At 50.7% G+C, this 26626-nt stretch overlaps 7 protein-coding genes across 7 annotated transcripts; 3 read left to right on the forward strand and 4 right to left on the reverse strand.

Annotated features, from left to right (window-relative positions):
• Positions 1-572: 572 nt before the first annotated feature.
• On the reverse strand, positions 573-1555 carry LTR77_011151 (uncharacterized protein; the record flags this gene model as incomplete). Its single annotated transcript, XM_064808363.1, has 2 exons — positions 573-1415; positions 1463-1555. The coding sequence occupies 2 exons, from the start codon at positions 1553-1555 to the stop codon at positions 573-575; spliced, it is 936 nt and encodes a 311-aa protein (XP_064653453.1).
• A 1373-nt stretch (positions 1556-2928) lies between these two features.
• LTR77_011152 (uncharacterized protein) lies at positions 2929-4454 on the reverse strand (the record flags this gene model as incomplete). The annotated part of the gene is made up of 3 exons (XM_064808364.1): positions 2929-3250; positions 3299-3467; positions 3518-4454. The coding sequence occupies 3 exons, from the start codon at positions 4452-4454 to the stop codon at positions 2929-2931; spliced, it is 1428 nt and encodes a 475-aa protein (XP_064653454.1).
• A 1106-nt stretch (positions 4455-5560) lies between these two features.
• Positions 5561-6387, forward strand: LTR77_011153 (uncharacterized protein; the record flags this gene model as incomplete). The annotated part of the gene is made up of 2 exons (XM_064808365.1): positions 5561-5584; positions 5635-6387. The coding sequence occupies 2 exons, from the start codon at positions 5561-5563 to the stop codon at positions 6385-6387; spliced, it is 777 nt and encodes a 258-aa protein (XP_064653455.1).
• A 3862-nt stretch (positions 6388-10249) lies between these two features.
• Positions 10250-10651, reverse strand: LTR77_011154 (uncharacterized protein; the record flags this gene model as incomplete). Its single annotated transcript, XM_064808366.1, has 1 exon — positions 10250-10651. The coding sequence occupies one exon, from the start codon at positions 10649-10651 to the stop codon at positions 10250-10252; it is 402 nt and encodes a 133-aa protein (XP_064653456.1).
• Positions 10652-19417: 8766 nt separating this feature from the next.
• LTR77_011155 (uncharacterized protein) lies at positions 19418-20259 on the forward strand (the record flags this gene model as incomplete). Its single annotated transcript, XM_064808367.1, has 2 exons — positions 19418-19592; positions 19640-20259. The coding sequence occupies 2 exons, from the start codon at positions 19418-19420 to the stop codon at positions 20257-20259; spliced, it is 795 nt and encodes a 264-aa protein (XP_064653457.1).
• Positions 20260-22706: 2447 nt separating this feature from the next.
• On the forward strand, positions 22707-23543 carry LTR77_011156 (uncharacterized protein; the record flags this gene model as incomplete). The annotated part of the gene is made up of 2 exons (XM_064808368.1): positions 22707-23001; positions 23041-23543. 2 exons carry the CDS (start codon positions 22707-22709, stop codon positions 23541-23543), a joined length of 798 nt encoding a protein of 265 aa, XP_064653458.1.
• Positions 23544-25183: 1640 nt separating this feature from the next.
• On the reverse strand, positions 25184-26093 carry LTR77_011157 (uncharacterized protein; the record flags this gene model as incomplete). Its single annotated transcript, XM_064808369.1, has 2 exons — positions 25184-25706; positions 25759-26093. The coding sequence occupies 2 exons, from the start codon at positions 26091-26093 to the stop codon at positions 25184-25186; spliced, it is 858 nt and encodes a 285-aa protein (XP_064653459.1).
• Positions 26094-26626: the final 533 nt, after the last annotated feature.

Below are 26626 nucleotides of genomic sequence, written 5' to 3' on the forward strand. Positions count from 1 at the left end.
CGTAAGTCAGTAATTTCCTGACTAAATGCACAGCGAAAACTAAGCCCACGATAGACAGAAGGCCGACTGCATAAATCTCCAGAAGATCCATGATGGAGATTGATATGGCCTTATTCCGCTGCACTAGAGTACCGATACTTATGATAGATGTGAGCTTCTTATTCCCAGAGCTTAGAAGGGGTCCTGATAATGAAGGATTTGGTGTGTCCAGAATGACTGTATGTTAGGTGGTGTGCAACGCGCTTTGCCAGAAGGGGTGCCATAGCTTCCGGTCGAATTTAGCACCTCCGATGAGTTCCGGGCCGGCAGGTGGAACAGAACTGTACCTCTTCCATGCATGTGTATGGATGTGGAAAAAAGCTTCTCACACTGGAAGGCTGCATAGTTCCGCCAGCGTTTGAATGCCTCACGAGCTGGCTCCATGAGTTCTATGGATGGGATATAACCAGATATGTCGAAGCTGTGCAAAAAGGTATGAAGTTCGCGCTTGCAGATGGCTGAGTTGACGTCAGGGTGGTCGGTAGTGGTCTATGTCAATCGTGTTATTCACTGGGACGGTCGCAACAGATGTTTCAAAAGCGCGAAAAAACGATGAGGTTGGCGGGCAAGATTCTGGTTTTCCGCCGCCACAATTTCAATTGTCCTTGGAATAGCTCGGTCAAATCAGTTATCATCTCTTTTCTGGCTTCTTGGACACGAATCGCAGCCGGCCACTGTCCGAGTGTTCGATCGATGGAAGAAACAATACTGGCAACGCTTGGCGCAGAAGAGGTGGAACCAGGAGAAGGATGGGTGACATCCAGTCCCACGAACATCGTCTTCTCGGGCGATATGGTGCCAGAGTTGCTGTCGGGAATGGAACGGTTGACTCCACCCAGCTTCAGATTCATGTTCAGGCCCACGTTGACGTAGTACTGGATCTGCTGCTTCGCGAACTTGCTGTCGACAACGCATTGACAGAGCACACCTTCCTGAATATCACAGCTGTACTTGACTGCGTTGTAGATGCTGATGTTGTTGTACGCCGGAATGATGACCAGTAGCATGCTTGGTTTCTTCATAGCCAGTTCGTGAAGCTTCTGCGAGATCGCTGCAGACGGATTGCTTGCCTCGACACGTAGCAGTTCGGGTGGAGGAGCTGCTGCCCACTGAAGTCCGATGCCCCGAAGACCACTGACAAAGGCGCTGAGACAAGTTTGTAGGTCTGCTGGATTTGACCACACTTGTTGTCCGGCTGTGATGTACAAGCATCTCCAGCTGGACATCGCTGCTGCTTTCAGCAGAGTTTTGTCCCTCAGATCCCAGCGAGCATTCACCACAGACACTGTCTTGCGCGCAAAATGTACTTGAGGAGAAGGCAGTCGACGTCCTAGTACGGTGAGCAAATGTGGTTGGACTGTCAAATCGAACGCAGACTATCATCACGATCAGCATTGCAGATTTGAGCGAAGTGCCAGCCTACCATGTCACTTCTCTCCAGTCGCAACAGACTCAATCCAACAGTCGTGATAGAGTTCGCATTCGCAGATGGCGAACGTACGGCGAACTTGATCATTTCTGCTGTCTGGTGAGGGCCGATCTGACCTCTCGCTACTTGTCCTTGCCGGACATTGCACACTTGTAATGGCAGGTAAGATGGGCTCGCTTCCGTCCCGACGTTTACAACCGGTAACGATGGGTCTGCGATGGTAGTATTGTGCTCTGAACCTGTCAGCGCATTCCCAATTGATGATGTGGCACTTACTAGTGCGGAAGAACTCAGATACACTGATGTAACGGCCTTCCTTTGCTTCTGATCTGTTTTTCCCCTTTTTCGAGCTTCCCTCAGAGGCAGATTTGGATTCTTCCAGCCAGAATTCGACCTCCTGTGCACCTGCGCCGTCCCTCGGCACTCGTGGCGGGTGGGACAAATCCCTCCCATCTCTAGGCTGTGCAAGACCGGAGATGGTTTTGTAACGCGGTATTATACTGCCACTTTTGCCGCGACGCCGAATGTGCGTCACTTCGACGGACACAAGGCGCAAGAACGGACTCAAAGCGTATCGAGCGCCTCCAGAATTGCGAAACGCGATTACAAGCTCGGTAAGAGGCGTTGCAATCAAGAACGCCAGGTTTCTGACTTGCACGTTGATCAACACTAGTTCTGTAGCGGCTCTGGCGCTGGAAATAAAAGTTCGCAAAGCCTCCACCCCACTGCCAAGTAATAGGCGCGACTGATCAGCAGCCGTACTAACAATAGCAGTCGACGTGGCTCATGGGGAGAGGGTCACGTGCTAATGGGTGGGAGGTACATGTAGCTCTTCAAATCTCTTGCTTGCATGAAGTTGGTCCAAGCAAAGCTTGGCGTACGTAAAAGCCCTTGGCCGTTCGCGCAGAAGTAAGAGTAGTTTATGCCTACTTAGCACGATGTTGGGAGGACACAATTGGTTCATCATCGTCGATGCTGTCCCGCAAGATCTGTGTCACACGGCGGTCGAGGAATTACTTGGGGCAACGCATGACGAGCAGAAGACTGGCTACCTCGAATACCGGCCAACTCCTACAACTATCAGAATTGCAAAATACATACACGAGGTCCGTTCGGCACAGCTTCTCCTGCACGCCGCATTGTCTAACATACGCAGAACCACCGCGATAGACTTCGAGTTCTCAGATCTGAACTCCATCCAGCGTCTGTCAGTATTTGCAAGTTCACGAGGCTCGAAAGGCCAGCGACACAAATGCTCGGAAGAGAAGGAGATATATATGTTACTGTTGCATTGACGGAGCTCTCGGAGTCGACAGGGATGTCTGCTTTGCATGGCTGTCATACCGAGGATGACACAAAGGAAGAGACGCGTGTTCCCACCCTCCGCGCCGGCGACGTCGTAGTATGGACCGGAAGCACACAAGGTCGGAACAGCTCCGGCGAGGGTGGCATCAGCTGTATCATTGTATATCGCTGAAGTCATTGAAGGTGTCTTCGAGGACGAATCTGAAGCCAGCGTTGAAGTCGATCGGTGCTCCCGGTGTTCCCCATGTGAATGCCCCAAAGATGTGCGCGCTCTCTTCTGGCTGCGTGAGCTGATTTTGACAGCACGCAGACTGTTGAGCGTGCGTAGGCGCGGCTTCGAGCGTTTCGTCCTGCGGCAAAGAATGAGCAGGCTGCGACAAATCCCCGGTTGGATCGTGGTCCCGGGCTGAACTTGTAATCTGACGCTCTCTTTCTTGATCGATCCTCCAGTCCAACGTTCTTGACATGGCCCCGAACCTGACGAGCGTTAGCGGAGGAGTGTTTACCAAGCATCGATAGACTCACTTGCTGTCCCCAGAACAGAACAAGGTGGATGGATCCAGTACTGCATCGATTGGTAGCTTGCTCCAGTCTGGCAATTCGGCTAGCTGACGAGCAATCCTGCCTGCACTTTCAACTACGCCGTCCCAGTTCATGCTGCGTGACACGCCATCCTTCAACGGACGGTTCGCCACTACTACAACATTAGCAGTGTTCACCCCTAGCGAGCGGAGACTTACTGACCAGAAAGTGCCGAGAGAACGTGGTAAGCTGATGGTCCCACTTCGAACGAAAGCATGTTGATAATGCTTAGCACGAAGCCCACTAGCTTGCGCCGGTGATGCCTGCCGAACTTTCCAATACGCATGTTGCTCGGGCCTTCCAGCTCGATGCTCTGTTGTCTGTCCTCGGAATTTTCTCCTAACTCAGCAGCACAAATCGCCAGGAAGTGCGACAGCCATGACCGTTGCCTCAGGACAGCCCCATACTGTGAGAAATGGGCAGCAGTATATCCAGTCTGAGGACTAGGCTTGATGGATTCGAGGTCGCATTCCCAGGCTTGCCAGGCAGTGTCGTCGTTCAGAAGTTTTTGTACTCCTGCCGCGATGAGACTTACTACCTTGGATTCCCGCCGAAGCTGTTGTCCGTCCACTGGTGGCTCTGGCTTGGCGCTGCATGTGCCGTCTGGTCTACACATCGAGCGTGCGGCATTCTCGGAGTATTCCACTGCTGGCTGATTGCGCTGTGTTCGTTTGCGCGGAGGCTGCTTCACGAGACGCTCTCCCGTTCTTTTCTTGCTCTTGTTCTGAAGGGCGGAAGATGGAGGCAATGAACTCTGCAGCACTCTTGGTGAGGCTAGTATGTTCTGTTCCAGAGGTGGCTGTGGAACCTTTCCTGGCTGCTGGAGGATGGCATGGGGAGCTTGACGACGCGTACCTGCCGTCACTGCAAGGATGGATGACTCGAAGAAGGTCGTCTCCAAAGCGTCCTCTACCGCCAATCTGGTGTTTGCAAGGACAAATGACTCCAGCTGCTCGGGGTTGTATACTTCTTGGGCCACGTTCACAGCTATTCGACAATTCAGGGTGACATCGAAGTCAGCCCTGCCCAGCTCTCTGTGGTCCCAATGAGATTGCTTGGAGGATTTTGTCAATGCGTTCGGCCCGTGTGCTGCTTGCATGGCTTTGTTGCATTCCCACCGGTGAAGGCAAGGTTGCCAAGTTGCGGTGTGAAGAGTGGAAACAAGGCTCGACAACGAAAGCGGCTGGAGCTGGTAAGCTGCACAGGTCACGATGCCAGCTGCTTAGCGCTGCATCATGCGGGCCGTCTTCCTCACAGGGCGCGTCATGCACCCGAGTCGGCGGCAAGAAGTCACAACAACGATCTGCGCCGCATGCAAAGTGCACACCCCTTTGTCAACTGCGACACGGCACGCCCCGTGTTAATATGCTGGTCGATCCTCCATGTCGGCGAGTTGTCCCGCCCGTCCGATTGATGGCGACCAACGATACTGTCTCAACCTGCAAGCCACTTTGCAAAGCACGGAGCTCGGCATGGCACACTCGAGGGATTCATAGATCATTGGGACTGGGGGTAGGACCGGTCACCCAATAGACAAGCTATAGTGGAGCTTGATGCTCAGCCGGTTGACATTTTGTCAACCCCACCAATCTGCTCGGGCTATCGATTGGCTTGGCGAGGCTGATATGTTGTCAACTATACTGCGCGTAGAGTCGAAGTCAGCCTGCAGGCATGCTGGTACGACGACTCTGATCATCGATCGACTCAGCGAGGTTGACAAAATGTCAACTAATCTGCAGGCATGCTGATGCGACGAATCTGATCATCGATTAGCTCGGCGAGGCTGACATTTTGTCGACCAATCTGCAGGCATGCTGGTACGACGAAATTGGCTCGGCGAGGTTGACATTTTGTCAACCACGCTACGCGTAGAGTCGGAGTCAACCTGCAGGCCTGCTGCAGGTCATCGTAGATGGCTCAACGTATTCTACAAAGCAATGATCATAGTATTTCCCATACGCCACCAAGCACGCAGACGCATGTGGATCGTCAACATCTGGGTACCGAAGTTGCTCCTGCTTGGGGTCAAACAGACTTAGCTGGCATGCCGATCAATGTTGATGACCACGATTGAACCGATATTGCAACTTCGAGCGACAGCAACGTTGTTGGTGCACCAGCACAGCAGCGTAATATGACGCCGAGTGCCTCTATATATGGCCCATCAGAGACCAACTTACCTCCTTCGATTCCTATAAGCGCACGATGTTGAAGCAGGCCTCAACCCAGGTAAGCACAAGGCTGCCAAATCGTTGTGCTGCGGCTATTAACAATTCAAGACTTTGACAGGCCTGCCGTTCAAGATCGATCTCGCCGAAGAGAACAAGCGTGTCTTGACGGAGAATACTCAACACCAATCGACGACCACGATTCTGCGCAACATCCTCGACCAGCCTAAGATACCGTACGACGTGGGCCCTGCCCCTGCAAGGAAAAAGTCTGCGCGACTCCAGATATTAGGTCACGTTCGCACTGGCAATGGCGAGTTCTCTGTGGACTTTGTGATGTCCCACGGTGAGCAGTCAACGTTCAAAGAAATCCTGCTATGCAGGTATGGACAGATCATGTTGGCAGATTACTGCCAGGTCACTGTGGAGCAACTCCGTTGCGCGCTCAATGAGAGTGGCCGACTGAGAACTTTTGCAAAACCTACGAAGCGGAATCTGTCATTGAAGCTTCATGGGGGCGATCTGGTTCTCAAGGGCATTATGACGCGAAAACCAATCGGTGTGAAGAATCTGTTGTGCAGTGATGCAGGGGCGCAGCTGCTGGCCGACTCATACGACGACCTATTGCGACGCGTGGAAGTGGAGGAGGAACTACTCATCCATTCTGACGACGAGCCGCCGCCATGGGGAATGGAGGGTAAGGAAGAGGGAGAGGACGCCTGGTGTCGTCCACTTCATAAGCTGCAGGAATTGCGAGACGATCTGCAATTGGTAATGGGCACAGCCCAAATGCAGCAGGGATTGGATCGACAGAAACGATATCGAGGGTGTCCTTTCGGTTGGATGGACTTGTTCAATAGATAGCTTTTGGCATTATTAGACGCAGAAGGCAGAAAGGCTAAGGTTTGGCTTCCATTTTAGTTCGAACCCCAATCCTGGTTCGTGGCTATACGCCACCATCAACCACTTCAAGTACCTGTTCTCTTCCTGCGTACTGCATGAGCAAATCGCAACCCCACAATAACCTGCAACTACTTACTTCACCAATAGCCATTTCCCTCCTCACTCATCGTTTATAAGCTCTGTGGGCTTTGTCGTACTTCTATTTCGCAACAATGTGTATCATCGACAAATACCGATCGACGAACTGCAGCTGCATTCTGGCAGTACATCGTTGCTGTATCACCTCTTATGATGATTTCAGGTGCTTGACTAATGAGAACTCAGGCAAGCAATATCTACACTGCAAGTCTGTGGCACGTCAAGAGGCTGCCTGGGAGAACATCACTGCTAGTGACGCCAAGGGATGTCGTACGTGATCATGTGTGTATTATTTGGAGTCGACATTGACAATGTCTAGTGGCATGGCTTCGCCCTGAGATTAGGCTCACTTATGCCATGGCTTTCTCCATCAAATTCTACAAGGCCTGCCACCGCACCGCCGATTGGATCGGGCTTGTAACCCCAGAAGCAGAGTTCAATCGCCCAACAATGTGTGACAAAGAGCACTGCGCTCGGCGTGGTGTAGGTCTCATATGGTTGGGTCTGGTAGTCGACTTCCTATGCGGCAGCCTTCATCAGAGTACACGTCTTCGTTGGGAGATGGAGGACATCTGGGGTTCTGCGAGGAAGAACAATACTGAAACAGAGCGCACGGTAATAGTGCGCAAAAGGAACGACGAGGCTATAACAGCATACGCTATGGATGATTGGTCAAGTAGCAACGTATTGCGACATACGAGTCATCCGAAATGAACAGTCCTTCCACTTCCATCTTCTTGTTCATGGCGGTCAACGGCAAGTCCAGCAGAGATCTCTATGCTGGACGCGCTGTACCACAGAACCGACATTATCAACTTTCACCCACCCAGCCGAAAGTCCATATTGACGGACATGTATCCATTCGTCCCTGGGTGGTGTTCGCGGTATAATGATCTCTTCCCGCATCTCCTCTTCGGCTTCTGACCACTGCATAGCCAAACGGACGACACGCCCATCCAGCTGGACCCATGGGAATGCACTCCACGTTCGTTGAGAGACGTCGTATACGGGTCCGCCAACAGTGCCGTGGAAGAGTGAGGGTGTGTGGCCAAGTGAGGTTCGAAAAGTTGCGTATGCAATCGAGACCTCGCCTTGTCTTTCCCCCTTGAATGTTGTGCGCTGTGCCCTCGGGAGGCCAAGCGCGAGCAGTCGCATGTCGATTGTTGATGACAAGTCTTCGTACACCCAACTCTCCCCAGCATGTGGGCAGAGGATGTATGTGCTGCAGTGCCACCTGAACTTGTCTGAGTAATAGGTGAGAAGCCACTGAATGTATCCGAAGGCCGGTTCCATTTGATGATGGGACGTGAACTTGATGGAGATCATGCCGCGTAAGGTAAGCACAAAAACCGCGAATATGACCTCTCCATGCTGTACATGGACAGTACCATATTGTCGTCCACTGGTCTCGTCGGAATAGCTCTCGAAGACGATCGACACGATGTGATGCTGCTCTTTAACGATTCCAAGTTCATGCACGTTGGTATCGGTCTCCATGTCGGCCAGTTGATAGAAAACAGATCGTTGGTTGTAGTTTTGTCGATGGTGCCGGCACACAGTGCGTAGACGGGACTGAAAGCATGTGCTGGCATACGGGTAGGAGAAAGGAACCCTCCAGGACACGCCCCTCGGAGGCTCAGCGCAGGGGCATTGAACTGGTTTAATTTAGACCGTCGCACGGTGCATGAATGTATGAGAGCGGCACCGAAACGAACTCCCGTGCAACGCGGTTATATTCTTTGTGGAGCAGCTGAGAAACTGCCCCAGTTCGGGATACGTCTGGGAAGGTCAGGTTGTGTCATCCAATGCCTGTTTTGGCAACATTAACAAAAACAATTCGTGCATTCCTCCTCCCTGCCTACTCCCCGATCCGACCACAGTCCTACGTCGCAACAAAGAAGTGCTACAGATCAATCATGAACACCCTCTCGTTCCCGTCGCTACCGGTTTCAAACCACCGTATGTCCTCGTCATCGTCGAACACGACGTTGTGGCGTTTTGGCACCCATAGACCCAATTGCTGGTCTCCAATCGTCGTGCACCTAGTACGTAGAGGCACCGGCTGCCATCGCGAAAATGAGGGTTGCGGAGTCGGATCCCTCACTTCTGGTCGCTGCTGGAAGATCACCCATCCTTGCGGTATACCGTGGTATCGAAGCTGTATCCGGATCCCAACAGGGGGCAGGGGTTCTCGCTTCAGCTCTATTTCGTATGGGATCCACGAGTGCGCAGCTGCTTGTATCAACATCTTCCTATACACATGCCCCTCATCTTTGGCTCCAATCGATATCACCCAAACTTCCGCATGCTTCGTTCTTTGCGTGACGTCCTGGAGATCCAGATCAGAAGGCCCACGGGACACTCTAGGTAATCCCTGAGTAGCTCGATAAGCAATGTAGACCACTGGTGAGTGCCTGGACCCTTCCGTAGGATTGACGAGTGTTATTGATGCGAGCGGAAAGTCGTGGTCGAAGAGTTTCCGCTCGATATGTGCAGAGGCCAAGTGTGACTGCGCACTCCCTCGGTAGAAAATGTAGGTGCTGCGGTCCCGTTGAAAGTAGCCCTGGTGTTTTTGCAAGAGCCTGGTCACCATGTCCATCGCCTTGTGCAGCCTTCTGGTATCGCACCAGTCTCCTCGACCCTGTATATGTAGGTGTGCCAGGATCGTGCCATGATGCGACGTGATCAAAACCACGAGACCGTCTTCGTCGAGATAGGCTTTGACCCAGCCAAAATTTGAAGGTCCTTCAAGCAGTAAGGAGACCACGTCTTTTGGTACAAGGAACACGCTGGAACAGGGGCCCAGATGTGTGATCTGGGACAGCTTAGGCATTGTGTAATTCAATTTCCAGCATGTCAAGACTGCTTGAACCGATACGGGCCACGGACGAACTCTATGTAGAGCGCAAAGGCGATTATCGATCATCACGCCGAGTGACAAGGGCACCGCACTGCTGCAAGTAGGTATGCAGCCACATTGGTCGCATCACTTTCAGCTTTGCGGCAATGCATGTGCATGAGTGCTCGGAGCGGTGAATTGCTGATAGGTCTGGTCCAAGTCGTCGTCAAGGACAGTCTGCACCAGATGTCGTTGATCCTCGTCCGCTTGACTCCTCCAGCCTCGAAGTGGTGATCAAGCTCTGTGTTGCTGAAAAGACTGGTTACTATATTCTTCGACTTTGAAAAGTGACATAGAGCTTGCTCGACGATCGGGTAGTCAAGGCTGAGTTTGAGTCCGTGGTGCTCCTCATGTGAAGGCTTCTTGGAGTTCATTGCGATGATAGAAGCTGGCTAGTCTCTGCATTTGACGAAGCAGCCACACAAATGGCGAGACGGCCTTGTCATTCATACGCAACAGCTCTTACCGAAAGATACAGATTCAGTTGTCGGGCGTGACAGTCAAGACAGTAACAGCTTGTTCTGCCTCCGTTAGTGGGCTTATCTAAGCTTACAAGACGGACCGTGCGGTCCAGAGAGCCGCCCAGCACGAGGTAAATAAAGAAACTCGAGGGTGTCTCAAAAGATAATCTGTGGTAGACTTGGATGGATATATAACACTGAAACTCCCACCTAAGCAGTACATGGTGCTGTAGACTCCAATGGAAATTACACGATTGCTATACAAGCACCCAGAAACACCTCTAGTCAGAAGCCCACGACCGTCTCTCCAAACCGCGAGGATTCTCTACTCCAGCTCGTGCAAGCTATTATCCGGCCCAGAAAGCATCCCATTCCTAGAGCTATCCCTGGGGTCCTTCGGGGTGGTTTCGGCATACTCTGCTTCCCCATGTCGTTCCTCTGCTCCAAGCTTAGCCTCCTTCATTCCCCCAATCCTAAACTCGTTTACATATTCGGTCACTGTAGACGCCCACAGCTCATCTTCGTATGCCGGAGGTAGGAGAGTGTCGTACGAAGGCAGTTGCAGATTCGGGGCCGACAGTCGTATATGCTGATGTGGGTGGAGCGTATAGATAGACTCGGAACAGAGATGCCGTGTTGTGAACTTTGGAAGACGGCTGCACATCCTCTTCATCCAGCGGCGTTGCGGTGAGTAGCCAATGCTGATGACATAGACGGACATAGGCATAGCTGCCGCTGCTCGTAGCCGTTGTTTTTCTTGCTTGCGACGGACCTTCGTGATCTGATAAAGTCGTAAAAAGCGTCAATGTGTTCAAGCCGATGACGATCGCAATTCCTCCAGTAAGTTGGTAAGATTATCATCTTTATATCGTGTGTTCCAAGCGGTGCTGCTACGTACCAAGATCCAAACTTCTGGATTCTGGGAAGTAGGAGGGCGAGAACCGAGATCTCAAAAATGTAAAGCTTGGCACACGTGTAAAGTTGACAGTTTTGCGAGCAAGGTAGCAGTGATGGGTTATGGAGGAGACGTTTAAACAAAGACTGAAGGCTAAGCGAGGGAGGCTTAGGCTATAGACAGAGTACTTGCATTTTTTTAACGAGACCGAGAAGGGCATCTAGAGAAACATCATGTTTCTAACGGAGGATCGGGCGTAACCGATTGCCAGCAGCAGCAGCCCGTCAAATGAATTCCTCCTGCTACTAGCCAATACTCCCTAGCGATGCGGAGGCAAAGGCTCGCAGGTGGACCTGCTGGCAAGATTGATTGTTCCATGATACCTGTAGACATGTTAGTATAAGCCCACAACATCGAGATAACAATGCACAACGGTCATGTATCCTAGCTCATCCTCGCACACTGCCCAGTCCATTCGCGCGTCGACCGAGAGAAGTGAACCATCTTCGATCCGGATGCGCGAAGACGGGGTTGGGGAAGAGGAAAACCTCACCCTCCGCCCATCTACCGGATCGTCAAGTGTATATGTACAGTCCTCTGCTGATGCGCACCAGTATTGATCTAGCACATCTGTTCGTAAGAAGCCGTCGTCGACGTGAAACAGTGGCAGTATGTTGAATCCAGAGCTTGTAAGGCGAAGAAGAAAGTCCTTTCGATGGAGAGGGTCAAAGGTTGTCACTGGCTGAGGTTCCGGGACAACGGCTTCGAGCTCAATTGCGAAGATATGGAAACCCTGGGCTCTGGAGGCAGACGATGTATAAGCCAAAACCAGTAGCCGTAGGTAACCGTTCGCAAGGGACAGCGCCATAGAGACGGCAAAGCTTCAGGATGTGGGCGCAGAGGTACTGCAGCAGCTCAGTATCGAGTAATGGGCATTCGACGAGGCAACGGCGGTACGGGGGACATCACATCAACATCAACAACACTCGACTCCGACCTCAATCTTGGAATGGACGAAATGGTAGCGAGGCGCGGGCCACGAGGATGCTGTGTTGTATCGCAGAAGGGACCGGACGGGGTACTGGATTCCACGCTCCAGGTTGCAAGGCAGCAAGGCCAGGCAGGGAGGCAGAGAGGTGGCCGGCAGGCTCGGCTTTCTGGATGTCTTGTTGGTGGCGTTCCGATAAGCCTGGACCTTGGACCCTGGACCCTGGTAGCGTGTTTGGAAAGGTCGCTTTTCGGCTATGGTGAAGCGGTCAGATTATCGTCAATCGGTGAGGTCAAATCACATGCCCCATCAAGACGCTCAGCTCACTCGTCGATCTTCTTGGCATGACTCTGCATGGTTCCGCATGGTCTCGCATGGTTCTGCGTGATTTTGCGCAAAATTGGCGCACCTACATACGGACAAGCGCAAATTCTTGCACAAGCCACCGCATTTCAGTAAGGTGTGGGACAGTCTTTCATACACAAACTCCAACGTCCTCTACGCCTCTATGAAGCTAGAATTACCTATATGACAATTTCGCGTCCATGACCGGTCTCAGCACAGCTTTCGCCTCACGCATCTTGCCACAACACATGACATGTGCGTACTGCGACAAGACGCTGTCGTCCGCCCGAAAAGTTTGTGATGAGTGGGACTGGGAGACCTTTCTTCCATTGGAAATTCTTGACGTACTGGCATGTCCATGGGTAAGGCGAGGCAGGAGTGTACCTGGATGCCTCTTGTCGTTCCTTCCGCCTCCCAGGAAAGAATCGGACATGACCACAACATTTATGATAAGACGGAAGAGTGGCTCAGCATCATACGCAAAGAGCTTCAAGCTGCCACGATCTCGCACAAGAATGTCTATATTATGGATGAAACAGGCATACTGCTCCGTGCGCCCAAGTCGCTGAGAGTACTGGTAGGTACAGATGATTTGCGCCATTGTAGAGGCATGGGAGTCCAGCGTACGATAGTGACAGCGATCGAGTGCATATCTGCAGATGCGCGGAGCCTTGACTCACTCACAATCTGGCCAGCTGCCACGCGTCGAAGCATATGGATGACCCATCCCACGCCAGATTGGATGAAGAATTCTTTTTGACCTGCGACACATTCCCGTGCGTATGGGAGCCGCGCATTTTCATCAGCGGTGGTTTTGCGACACATGAGTCCGTGGAAGTGATGACTTCCGATTTCGAGAATAATATCGTCCTCTGGGCTTGCCCTCGCGTACCCGCCGTCGAGCACCCCACGAACGCCATCTCTCGAGGCATGATACTCGATCCAGATGACCGTGCGTGTAATGTCCATGCCGCCAAAACTTGGCAACTACACGTTGGTATCCCCGTCAGAACATTGCTCGTATGCCAGGCAAGGACGTATGCGATCAGTAGTATCGGGGCACATGTCTTTCGCTTGTGCCTAGGAGGGTGAATACAGGCATTCGAGGATTTGGAGAATGCCTGGGACAATTGGGCTGTGCATTGCACTGCCTCCTCTCCCTTGTTTCATGCAGTTTTCAACCTTGTGACGTTGGCGTATTCGCACCGCCGAAGACAGCGTATCGTGAACAGGTAGAGAGCTTGTTACGTGGTGGAGCCAACACAATTGGGAAGCAGCACTTCACCTTGCTGTACGACCGTGCTAGAGGGGCCGCTTTCAAGTCTTGCAACATTCGTTCTGGATGGTCCAAAGCAGGACTCCGGCCGTTCGACGCCGTGAAGGTGCTTGGAGGCATGTCAAAGAAAAGCCTGCCGTTGCAACTGGAGAGTCTCAATGGTACTTGTGACAATCCAAATGCTCCCATTCGAACCCCGACGGGTGCATCAACCTTTAGAGAGTTGCGAAGCCGAGCTGCAGCTCATTCCAAAGCGCATCCGGATGACTCGGAGTTGTTTTCGGTGAAATTCGCAAACGCAGCAGAGATTTTCTATGGCCGACTGTGCACTGGAAGATAGCCACGTTAAATTTTCTGGAGAGGCAAACATTGGGAAGAAAGTTTTGAAACGACTTTAGAAAACCTGAAGATTCCTTAAAGTTAGGAATCATGCCCCGTACATGTTCGGCTTTCTGAACACAAAGCAGAGCGCGAAATCGTCGATGCTGCCGGATTCGGCGAGAATGGTGTTGAGAAGAGAGTGTACTCAAGTATTGTCGCCAATGAGAAAGCAATGCATGCAGCCGAGCTTCCGCAGTCATGCCACATCAAACATTCCAAGCGAAAATCCGTCGCGTGGAAGTTCTGTGATTATCAAACTCAACAAGAGGGGTGTGGTCGGACCCCACCGCGAGCGCTGCACTGCTCGTTGGACACAAGTCGAAGCGGAGGCTCGGAGGACAGGTCGGTAAGATGTGCTACTTTGCTACGGTAGACGGGAAATGGTCAGAGTGCGGCTCAGCAGTCGGTGCACACAATCCTATTCAGAGGAAAAGCTATCGTGACAACGAGTCTGTTCGACCCACGATTTAGAAGTTGGTGCTCTCCATGTCGTGCATCTCTCTTCAAACCCGACTTTCTATGTTCTCGAGTGAGAATTTGCCACGTTGACGGGCACGCCACAGAAGAGACACGTGCTTTCTCTGTATATTCACTTCTTTCAGCGCCACTGTTCAAAGCTGCGTGTCGCTCGTGGTCGAACTTTCAACCTTTTGGCAACAGCGCGTTCAATCTTTCCAAGATGTTCTTCAGCTACAGTCGAATGAGAAGCACCCGAATTCTCGTGACCAAGTTTCCAGAATTGCGTGGCTTGTCCGTCGACATCACGGTACTTCATGCATTTCCGTATAGCATTTGTTGGCTTCGGGCAGTAGTGACATAAGCTCGCTGGTACCCGCCAAATAGTGTGATGCACGTTTTCTAATGCTACAGACCAGGCTCGTAATGTGAAACCATCCAGTCATTCTGATAAGTCTACTTGGGTGTTGACCAAGGAGAGATTCCAAACTCGTGCGCTGATGGAGTAATTATATACCTCGTGTGCAACTGGTGCAATCTAGTGAGGGCTTTAGTTCTGTAGCAAATATTTCTGACGCACGGAAACCATCCTGCATGGCGCTAAGTCCTTCCTTTTCGCCGGACGCGAATCTTACAACATGAACTATGGGAATAGTGAGACCCAGGAGGACATCGTTCGATGAGAATGCTAAGGCAGAGATCACATGAGTGATGCTCGTGTTGTCGTGGATAACGCTGGTACCATCGAGTATCACGCCGACACGAGCATTACTCATACCGACCGAGCCGCGCGAAACCTCAACGTTGGCATCACACGCTACGTGCCTAGCTGCATCTAGGTCTCATAAGAGATGGACAACAAACAGTACGCAGAATGGCTTCAAAGAATCGCGCTATTAATAGTGACGGCAAGATATGCCATTGGAAATGCAAGCGTTCGTGATGTTCTTCAAACCTATCTCGCGTTCCCTCTGACTATGCGCGCAGTCCGTAGCGTTGCCTAACGACATCTATACACGACACCTACACCCCGAAATGCAAGTCCTAATAGGACTATAGACGCGACGGTCGTTTTCGGATGAATGGCTCGATGCCTAAAGGAAACTGGAGTCTTTCGAAATTGCGTAAGGCATACCTCTGAAACGCTTGAACTTGCCGAAATCATCAAAATACGAAAACAAGAAGGATCAGCCGCCTATAGTAAGACGCAGCCAAAAATGTCGAGGACTTCGGATTGTTGGGCTTTCTATGTTCATTTGTGCAAGCGGTATGCAATACGTAACTCTTACAGTGAACATTATAGTGCCACGTTGCAAGACTATACTATCCGTGTTTCCTATCTATACAATCTATAGCACGATGTACGCAATACAATATACGCGACAAAAAGTACACTTGTTGTCGTGATCTTGACTGATACGATAGTTTACAGTAATGATAATATATTATAGCTAATGTGCTTTCGTATAGAGAACATTGTGGTATATGTCTCTCGTCAATGCTAGTAGACATTCGTAACACACCTACTGTAACACTTCTATTCCAAATCAAGCGCTACGTCCCGATTTGAAGCCGCTATTATACGGGAGAGCTCTCGGTACCGCGTACCACGCTTGTCTCGTATATTGTTGACAATAGGCTAGCTTAGTTGGACTTGGTCCGAATACCTTTGTCTATAACCACATATTAGCTATCTTTCTATCGGCACGAAATGGCTTACAAGATGTACGTAATCTTTACGAAAAAGACGGAAAATAGTCAACGGTAGTCAAGATCGTAAACCGCTATTACTCTCTCGTTACGGTATACTACTTTCGACTACAAGAACTCTATAAGATGTTCTTACTAATGCTTTATTGAACTAAAGTGATACCTGTTGTTAAAGTAATAGCGGTTGATTTACTATAGTATACTATTTAGTACATCGAACTAATACGTAGTATACCGCTATACCGATTATAGTAATTAACCTCAACCCTAAGCGATAAACCTAGCCGTAAGATACAAGGAGTACCCGTCGGTAAAGAGTAGGTAGCGTCGGGGGGTCCGAAGGCTTCGTTTCGGGGTTAAATACCGTTATAAGCTACTTGTAACTAATAGAATTAGAAGTCTACCCTCTCCGACTCGACGTAAATCGATAACCCGATAGCGTAGACGTAGGAATCTACCTAGTATTTGTATTCTCTCCCTTATATATAAGAAGTAGAGATAACGCTCTTCCTATTACGCTTATACTCTCGATAGCTATAATCTACTCTTATCTACTAGGTATTCTCTTTCTTAGGGTCTTCTTCTTCTTATTTGTAAGTACTCTTGTCGATATAGAAGTACCTAGCGAAAAGCTAGACTTGTTAAAGTTATAGATATTATTAAAAAGGTAGCTATTCTTAAGGAAGAGAGCCGTAAGAGCGTTAAAGTAGCTAACTATTATTAAATAGCTAGTACCTACTACTCTCCCGTTCTCGAGTTACCTCGTATACGCGCCTCTTATTATAGGATATCGTTAGCGTAGTCTATCGACAAAATATATACCGGGGAAGGAGGAAGGGGTCGTAGAAGTAGAAAGTATTAGTTAGGAGAGATAGATTTCGTATACGAGTTTTTACGTAAACGCCGGTAAGAGAGGGTTTCTAAGGCTATTAAGTCGAAGAATATACTTAATAAGTATATTTTCTTTAGTAGGAGAGAGGTATTACTCGAAAGCGTAGCTTATAGTATACGAAACGCTACTAAAGAGGTAGCGGCGAAGCGTCGTAAGAGGGATTAAGAACGCGTAGGTAGTAGCGTATATCGAAGGATATTCGTAATTTCGATAGATAGTAATAGCGTCAAGTACCTCCGGCGCGATATCTATAAGTTAGAAAGAAAGAAGAAGAAAGAACGCGTAGGAAAAGAAGTAGATACGCGGGACTAACGCGCTTAAGTATACTACTTTACTATCTACGCCGCTTTACCGTTAACTATATTAGTAAGAATATAAGACTTACCTTTAAGTTTAGCTTTATAATATAGTAGAGAAAGAAGTAGCTAGCTAATTTCAGTAGGAAAGCGCGTAATACTAACTATTCTACTCTTTAAATAAAGTAGATAGTAGCCCGAGTATACTAAGAGAAGGAAGCGGAGGTAGATACCTAATATTCCTATACTAGTAATATATTATCGAGGAGAGGTTATTAGGGCCTTAGAAACTAGGCCGTTAGCGTATATTCTAGATAGGAGATATATCGACTATAAAACGACAACTAGCCCTTATTAGTATAAGAAGTATAGGAACAAGTATATAGTACTCCCTAGATTAATAGTAAACTATTATAGGGCGTATATTAGAGAAACTATATCTATTAGATATTATATCATTTTCTATTAAAAGGTATATTAGGAAGCTCGAAATACAATAGGAGGTAGAATGTACGATAGGAACGGGATAGTAGCGTGCCTTACTAGATTATTACTATATTATTAAAAGGAAGGAGATAGAGGTAGCTATCTAGTAAAGACAAGATAGCTTCCTTAGCTATACCTTAGGCTTACTCCTACTAACCCTCTAAACTGCTAATTCTTAACATTTTCGTTAGTATCTAAGTAGACGGCTTTATAGGTAGCGTATTAGTAAAGCTAGAACATCTTTGTTATCCAAGTTGTAAAGACAATAGGCGTACATTTTGTACGGTCTAGGTTGTTATATATAAGGCCCTACCTAGTACCCCGAGGTTTAGCCGAAGTTTAGCCGAAGTTTACCCGATATATATATATATATTACAGATACAATATTGTACCCTTATCTTATATAAGGGACAATATTGCCTTGTTTTTCATACTTTGTAGTGCCAAGATTAGGCTAGTAGTAATGCTTACATTATATACTTCCAATAGAGTTATAACTTGCTTGTCTTTATCAATAGATCTAGCTAGTCTTCTAGATGTTCCCCTATCTAAATCTGCTAGTATAGCTTCAATTCGTAACTTAGGCTTGTCGTAGACGTTGGTTTTAAGGTCTTTAGAGAGTCTCTAACTAACTACAACGTCCGGCTAAGTATTTCTAAAGTTAATGTTAAATTCGATCGCGGGTAATACAATATACAGGTATACGAGTATATAGGGGGTCCGTAATCGACATATTGTTGGAGATTATAAGCCATTAGATTATTTCATCTACTTAGCGGGTAGTTAAGACATAAATATATAGAACAACCCACATCGGTTGAAAAGCAAGGTGACGCAGTAACCGGTTTCCAACACACATCTGGTGCGTGATTAGCTATGTCCGTCGCCCACGCTATAACTGCTGAGGACGGGGGGTTGCAAATTGTTCTTCCCGATCAGGTCGATCCCACTTCCACAGTGTCAGCCATTGCTAACACCGGCTTACTATGTTGGGCATGATGTTGAAATTCAGCCGAAAAGCAACCTGAACAACAGGCGCAATTTGGCCCTGGCACACTACTTCGTGATCATCGACGGCCTGCTGGCACAGATATGCCCTTGGTAACAGAAGAACGTACTGCAACATTCCTCGTCATGACATCCGCGCTGTCCTGACGTCGCAATCGTCGCATTTTTCAGGCGCAGGCATAAAACGCATGACGCTCTTCAGATGGACCGAAATGTGTTCGCTTGGACAAGCCAAGTGGCATGGAAGCTTGAGGAATCTCTTGGACGGGGGGCCCGTGGACAGAAGGAACGGTTATTTGCATTCGGCTAGCGTCAAATCCACTTTCTAACCTTTCGCGACCTTCAGCGCCAGCAATGAACGATCCCCTTTACCCTAGCCGTGCTCTTCGACTTCGTCTGCCAGCACCGGCAGCGTGGGAGGCTACAGACTGGTAGATCGACTGCCTGCTTTTACACCGCCACCGTTATTTGGCACAGTCCCGAATGCTTGACTTCGACGGCCGCCAGTCGAAACCTTGACTTCTCGACCTAGTGGTGTGCGCGTGCAGTCATGGTCGAGTGGAACCTCCACAAGCCGGAGGGTGTGCGCGCACATGCACCCATAATACACGGCGTCCTATACACGCGAAGCGGCATGCAACACGCCGAGGCTCTTCCGCTCATAAAAGCCTTACGTAGGCTGTCACATCCGGATAAACGTCACCTGCCGGGCCCCGCGAACTTGAACAGACTCCCTTTTCCGTGGAGCGAGTTCATCACCATGTTGACTGATCTCATGGACCCGCGCCAGTGGCATGAATTTGCACGATTGCAAGGTCCCGAGCCCGTTAACGTCTTCGACCAAAGTTGCGCGGACGTCGCGCCAGACTGCTATTTCTATCCAGTCCTATCAGCTACCGAAGTTGAAGATGTCCCATCGATGGTGAGAAAGCATGGTACGACGCATTTGGACCCAAGCAAGATTCATCTGACTATCTCGCAGCGCTGGACGGATGGTGGTTGGAGCAGCAGGAGACGGAGCAGCGATCCTTGAACACAGAGCAGCGGAAGGAGACAGAGGCATTGCATAGCAAGCACGAACGAGAGCGGAACACATTGACGACCAAGCAACGGATACAGCGGAAGTTTGTGGAGAGGGCAGCACATCGCGAGTCGCGACTGGCTCAGCTGGATTCTACGAACATGGTTCAGGAGCGAGAACTTCGCAAGATGCAAGAAATGGTACACCGCATGGAAGAAGATAACGCACTTTTGAGGAGCCGGCTCGAAGAGGCAACGACGCGCATTGAGTCGCTATGCGAACAGAACGAGTCACTCAGGACAGTGGTGGCACACGTGGAGGCGGCTATACACTCCAATCTCAAAGTGCGAGGCAGCATGGGTGCTGCGATCAGCGCGGAGCCTCTGAGTCCGCTGCTACAACCGAATGGCTTGCCACCTACATCGACAGAAGCCGCGGAGGATTCAGACTGCATCGAGGTGGACCCACGGAATTGCAAAACCGGAAAACGTAACTTTCAGGATTACGAAGATGACACAACGACTCCCAACGCTGATCGGCACCGGCGGAAGACTCGCCGTGGCTTGGGCAGAGAAGCGTAACGTGCGACTTTTCCTGAGCTCTGTGTCTGGCGTGGACTACCTCACATGTTGAGACAATCCTTTGCCAGATGTTCCAGGAGTCTTCGAAGCACATGCTGTCGCGTTAGCGGTAAAGCGGCTGAGCAGGATTGAGGGAAGACACGAGAGGATCGGCTCACGGTGATGCAGAATCTTATTAGCGCCCTTTATTCGTTGCACCTATCAACCGTTTGTAGGTCCACGGGTTCACAACGAGTGGCGAAACGCATGAACATCTTGCGAACAAAGACGATATGGGTACGAAAAGTCGAGAAAAACACCGACCTGATGCATGCAAGGAAGGGGCAAGAACCTGAGACGTGAGGGTCTCCCGAGCACGCCCGACGGAGCTGAAGGGAACATTCAACGCATGGTCCCGCTCTGCGCGATCCCACTCTCACTATCTGTTTCGGCGGAGAGAATTTGTTCCAATGTTCGATAACAGCTTCCCAGAACCCCTCGTCACCCGTGCCAAAATGGAACCCATGCCGAGACGGGGAAAGCTACTTTGATGCATTCAACAGCATATGATGCGCAGCACCTCGCTTGTATAGCTTTTGTCATACCTAAACTCTTCTATAGAGCCACTCTCGGTTCCTATATACCTAAGGAGTGTGAGGCGCTCGCTCGTCTCGCTATCGAGTGCTCGGGCTCGACACGTGACTCCTGTCTCCGTCGCACAGCGTCGAGACATCCGCAAGCATCCCTTGTTCCGGTCCAACCAATCGTGCTTCGGGCATTCCGCCCGTAACACTATCCCCCTTCTAGCTCAGGCCGTTACGGCCGAGCCGGACTACAAAAGCCGAGTGCTTCCCCGAGACTTCCCCACCATTCCCTCTTGTCTCGATCCTCCATAAATCGTCTTCGTCTTTGCTTCTGAAATCCAAGGGCTTGGTCGTCCTGCTGATTCTCCCTGCGATCGTTGTTTTATGTTGAGCCACTGCTGTACCATCATGGATGGTTCTTCAAGAGCGAAATGTTCGGAGTGTATTCGCGCCGGAAAACCCTGCGTCACTTCCTTGGTCGCACGTCTGGACGCGGTGGCGGAAGACGTGGCAAGCAAGATCTCTGCTGATGAGAAAACCGCCTCGAAGATGACGGACGAGCTTCTGTCGCTGCTTGATAACATCCAGGTGGTGAAAGCGCGTATCGCGCGCAGTAGGCGGTCCAAGAACAGAACAACCGGCGCTTAGATGATCAGGTGCGACACGTGGTCGAGAATGCACCTGAGGAAGAAAACGACGAATTCTCTGAGGCTGCCCGTCTCGGTCGTCAGTCAGAAACAGTCGGCGCCTCGGATCTCTGGTGAAACTCTTTGAGTTTCTGCTGACATCCTATCAGATTCTTGCCTAGCTCTTTGTCTGTACTTGGGTATTCTCTCCACTTTACGAGGTACTCGTTCCCTCGTCGTCAGACGATCCCTTCAACTTTCAACTCGTCCTCCTCCTGAGGCTCGAAGTAAAACGTCGTTGGCAGCGGCATACAGCTGTCCACTGGTTCCAGCATGGAGGTGTGGGATACTGGACGGGTCCCCCTGTCTCGTGATCACCCGTAGCTCGAACGTTCGAGCGCGACATAAGTCTCCGTACAACACCACTGAGGTCTTGTTGGACCTCCTGCAAGAGGGAGAAAAGATCTATGATTCCGATTCCTAATTGAAGATAGGGGCTGTCGTTGATTGTGCTGGACCGCTCGATGGGTAGCCGCGCCTGCGCACCACGAAGCTGCAGACCACAGGGAGTTCCAACACGACTAACGCGAATGGTTTTGGGCAAGAAGTGGTCTGACTTTTACGTCTCCTTCGTTTGAGTTTTAATCCCTCACCTCGTCCCGGCTTTGACTCATCATTCTTGATTGGTCATTTTTCTCCTTTGTCTACAGGATGCTCGTGAGCAAGGGCGGAAATGGAATGCTACAGCATCCGATGCTCAGCAACGCAGCTTGAGAGTCAACACGGCATGAACAGGGTGCACAGTGGGCGAGAGTGGCACGACCATTTTGAAATTCGTTGAGTGTGGGAACTGCCGACAAATCCTTCCTGTATAATGTTCAAGCACGTAGCGAGTCTTCATGCAGACGGCGAACTGAGCTAAAAACGACCGATTCGGGGTGACAAATGAGCCATGGCCCTCTACTGTTAGACTGGTGGTGCGGGCGCGATTGCTCTGGCATGAACTTTGGATCCGCATGGGCAGGGGGGTCCCATTTCGTCAAAGATTACATGTGTCGCGTCAAGTTGTCCGGCCTGGAGCCGCAAGAGGACCGACAATCGTACCCCGGGAGCGTTGACCGCTCCATACAGCCCGGGGCATGTCGATGCTGGACACGTTTTATTCATCCCGTTCGCTCCCTTGCCCACAAAACAAAAACCTACAACTTCCCCGAAATCACCCTCACTGACACCGTCGGGTCAAATCTTTCGTGCTCTGATGCTGTGTCCTGTCAACTTCGCGGTGGCGTGGTTCGTGGTGGAAGGCGTTCTCGTGCTCGCCAGTCCGCTCTCGTTGCCCATGTGCTCACCAGCTCTGGAGGGTAGCTGTCGTAGAAATGTTGATCCGTCCATCCTGGACATTTGTGCCTCCGGTGCATGGCAGCGAGTAAGCAGGGGCACATATGATTGTGTTGCAGGAATCGTGCAGACGAAAGGACCGTCGGTCGTCGTTGAGCACAACACGACCACCCTCGCCTGCAAACCAGCACCCGAGCCCAGTCTTGCTCCCAACGGTACGTCTGCTCCTGCCCCTCTTACTGACGAACTCACAGGGTATTCGTTCTGTACTGGCATTGCTCTCTCACCCCGCGAAGATCGATACGGACGGGCCTCATACCGGCCGGGCGGCCGAATGGCGTCCGTTTATAACGAGGACGTTGCGTTTCGCTGCGATCTCGCAGCTCCGCCTGATGGATATTACGTGGCGCTCTGGACCCAGTACACCGACCACAGCATCCCACAGCCACCGCCCACCACTTGTGGTCAGACGCTGTCCTTGACGAATCCGAAGCTCAACAGGACGGCCACGGCAACGGTCATTGATCGCTGCGCGAGCTGTGTGGGCGTAGGACGCCGACTGAATGACCGCACCACGCCGGACTGTCTGGTCAATGGCGCGACGGTGGATGTCAGCCCCGCGCTGTGGAACTTCCTCTTCGACAATGCCATCCCCAGCGTCTATGACATTGAATACGAGGGAGACGTCTACGCGGGCTGGCCTGTGGATCCCGCACGGCTGGACGACATGGATATGGCAGAATGCCGCTGTGGGTAGACCAGAGATAGCTGTATCGGTTTCGCGTTGGCACAAAGCTATGCTTGAGTTGTTCCAAAAGCGCTGCTATGCGTTGTTCCGAGATTCGGACGTGTGTGTACGTTTGAGCCATCATCAAAAGTCTGGCAGGTAACGTCCCTCCCTCCGAAGCGAGCCACTTCCACCTCTCGCATCTTGTTGAAACGAGGGCCGATGTTTTGATGTTACTCTGCTAATTTCCACCGGTACCACGATACGCATTGGAGATTTAGAACGTCGTAGCTTAGTTGTAAAATTTTGTCGCCTGCTGCTATAGTGCCACGTGCTGACCGAGGAGTTCAGCCTTCGGTGCCCCTTTTCCGCATTCGGATTGCGGCCTCAGCGGTACAGCGACGACAAGCCCCTCCATTTGCCATGCCCTCTTGAGGCATGTATTTGGCTTCTCTGGTACATCACCTGTTCCTGCCGTGGTACTCCATGCATAGGCGACAACCGGCCTAAACCAAAGCGCTTCCCATGACACCGACCACAAGACCAGACTCGAAAGTGATATCAGCCCGCTGCAGGGAAGATGGGGGCGGAGAATTTGCTTGATCGCTGAGGAGGGTTGCATCATTGTCCTGTGGAAGAGCGCCGCGCAGTGGCGGCCAGTTTCTTATGTATCCGGCTTCGAAGCATCATTGTTGATCGACGTCGTCTCCAGGGTTGTTGCCGTTCTTGACTTGGCAAGGGCTTTGCCGTGTCCATCCAGCAATTGAGCAATCACTTGTCGTGAATTTCCTGTGTTCACATCTGGTATCGAACTCTACCACTAGTGCCTGGAGATTTGGCGTTCCTATTCTGGTCCACCTCGCGGAATTCCCACTGCCTGGTTTCTGTGTCGTCGTTTCAGCTGCCATGGATGTCGGTCACGATTTGATCACCAACGCCTACTGTTCTAGCATGAATGTCTGCTGACCCTTGGAGTCTTCTCGCCCACTCATGCTTGAAGGCGCGATAGGATGTCAACAGAACAGATAGCCTCGCATCCAGTACAGCCGTGCTGTCGGGGGCATGCTTCGAGATGTAAGAGTTGTACGTCCAGCGTAGAAAGTTGTTGCCATCCGATAACGTCTGAAAGCTGTCTCTAGTGATTGGATGACATTTGTCGATACACGCACCTCTTGCGCTTGTCCACTGTCCCTCAGGATGGCCGTACTGTGCCACGATTTCTGCCTCCATACGGACCGTGTCAAGCTGGACGATCAGGCCACGGGAGTGGTCCAACGTTGGCTTTTCGAAAAACGAGGTTCCTATCGCATTGTTGAACAGAGTGAGAGTAGTGTGGGTGACATTCTGCTCGAGCATTCTTGCATGATGCTGAATCGAGAACTTACATTCATCTGGGACGAAGTCGAATTTATGCCTCGAAGAATGCCAAACTATGGCGCCGTCTGTGTGCGATATCTTGTGCGACCGGGCGATATGATGGGCCATCAGTACTAACAGGGCGTCACAACCTCTGGTACACTGTTGTTCAATGAAACCATCATGCTTCTTAAACATTACTTCGTCCAGGGCGATGGGGTCGTTTGCGTCTCACTTGGAGATCACAGAATCCGAAATTGGAGTGGCTGATTGCGCATATCTGCAGACCATCGTACGGTTCTTGATGTACAGCCCTACATCTTTGCTGCCATCTGTGACCTCGCAAGATTCCGTTGAAGCATGGCCATAATCGCCTCGTTGCCGTTGGCCCTGGCGACGTCAAGTGGAGTGCATTGCTCCTCTTCGTCATAGTAGCGGCGGTTACAATACGGATCAGCACCATGTTCCAGAAGCGCAGAAGTAGCTTCTGAATTTCCAAGATAGCATGCCTTGTGGAGAGCGGTTCCGCGACTGAATCCCCATCTCAACTGCTGCGCTGAGGGCTGCTCAAATTCGAATCCATCGACTGGCGCCCCTCGAGAGATAAGGAGCTCGATGATCTCTGCAGTGTCCTGACCTGCTCGTCTCTCTACTGCGCAGTGTAGGAGATTCCCAATGTTGGCATCTCCTCCAGCATCGAAAAGCATCTGGATTGATCTCTTTGCTCCGTCTCGTACGGCGACCGACGAAGGAGTCTCAGCGATGGTCGATAGCGCATTTGGATCAGCTCCGCGAGCAAGGAGCCACGTCAAAAGCTCTTCATTGTTGACAGCATAACTACGATCTCGGTTAGAACGAAAACCCATCCAGAAGAGACAGGTGCTCTTACCCGAGCAAGGAAGGCATGATACCACTTCTGAGTGTATGGTCTATCGGCCATCCGTGAATCAAGAGAGGTTTGATCATCGTCACCTCTCCAGTCCCTACTGCTGCCTCAACTACTGATTCCTCTGGTGTGGCGCTGCTCTCCAACAGGGTAGTCATGGCTTCTTCTTGTCTTTTGTGGACACAATGGAGCAGCGCGGGTGTCAGGTCTATCTCTGGGCTTTGTTGTGCGAGCTGTTCAAGCTCACGGCGCACAGAAGGAATGTCGCCATTGGTAATGCTGGCCAAAAGTATTGGATATGGCGAAACCCCTTGAAGAATGTGGTCAAATGGGTCCATGTTGTTGTTTTCTGTACTGAGTAAGGGTCGCGAAGGTGAATCGAGTTAATTTCAGAGCAGAAGTGCAGGATGGTAAAGTGCGAAGAAGAAGGCTGCCAGATGAGGCTGGACCGAACCCTGCGTCTTTGCCCCGCTACGCTATGCTCCGCTCCGCTTCGCGGTAAGGCTTCTTGTCGAAGGCTCCCACATCCGCTTGGGCTCAGAGAAAAGGTACAGATACAATGTATATCGCTTGCAGAAACTACCGTTAGATACGGTTACGATAACTTTCTTTGTACTTCCCTTTTGAGAAATGGCTGCCGCAGAGTCTAGGTTTCACCAGCTCAGAAGAGCTCGAAAACTTCTCGAGGTCGATGTGAACGACGCTTTGATTCTCTTGCCAGGAAGCGGAGGCGCTGCAATAGGTACTCAGAACCTCAATGGCTGTACCCCAATCGTTGTGTTGGGTCATGCCATCATTTTGGGCCACGTTGCACCCCCTCCACCTATTCCTGGAGGATCCTCCTTCAAGCGCGTTGTCTAGCCGGACGAAA

Source organism: Saxophila tyrrhenica, assembly GCF_035928015.1.
Source record: "Saxophila tyrrhenica strain CCFEE 5935 chromosome Unknown scaffold_33, whole genome shotgun sequence".
NCBI classification, from domain to species: domain Eukaryota; kingdom Fungi; phylum Ascomycota; class Dothideomycetes; order Mycosphaerellales; family Extremaceae; genus Saxophila; species Saxophila tyrrhenica.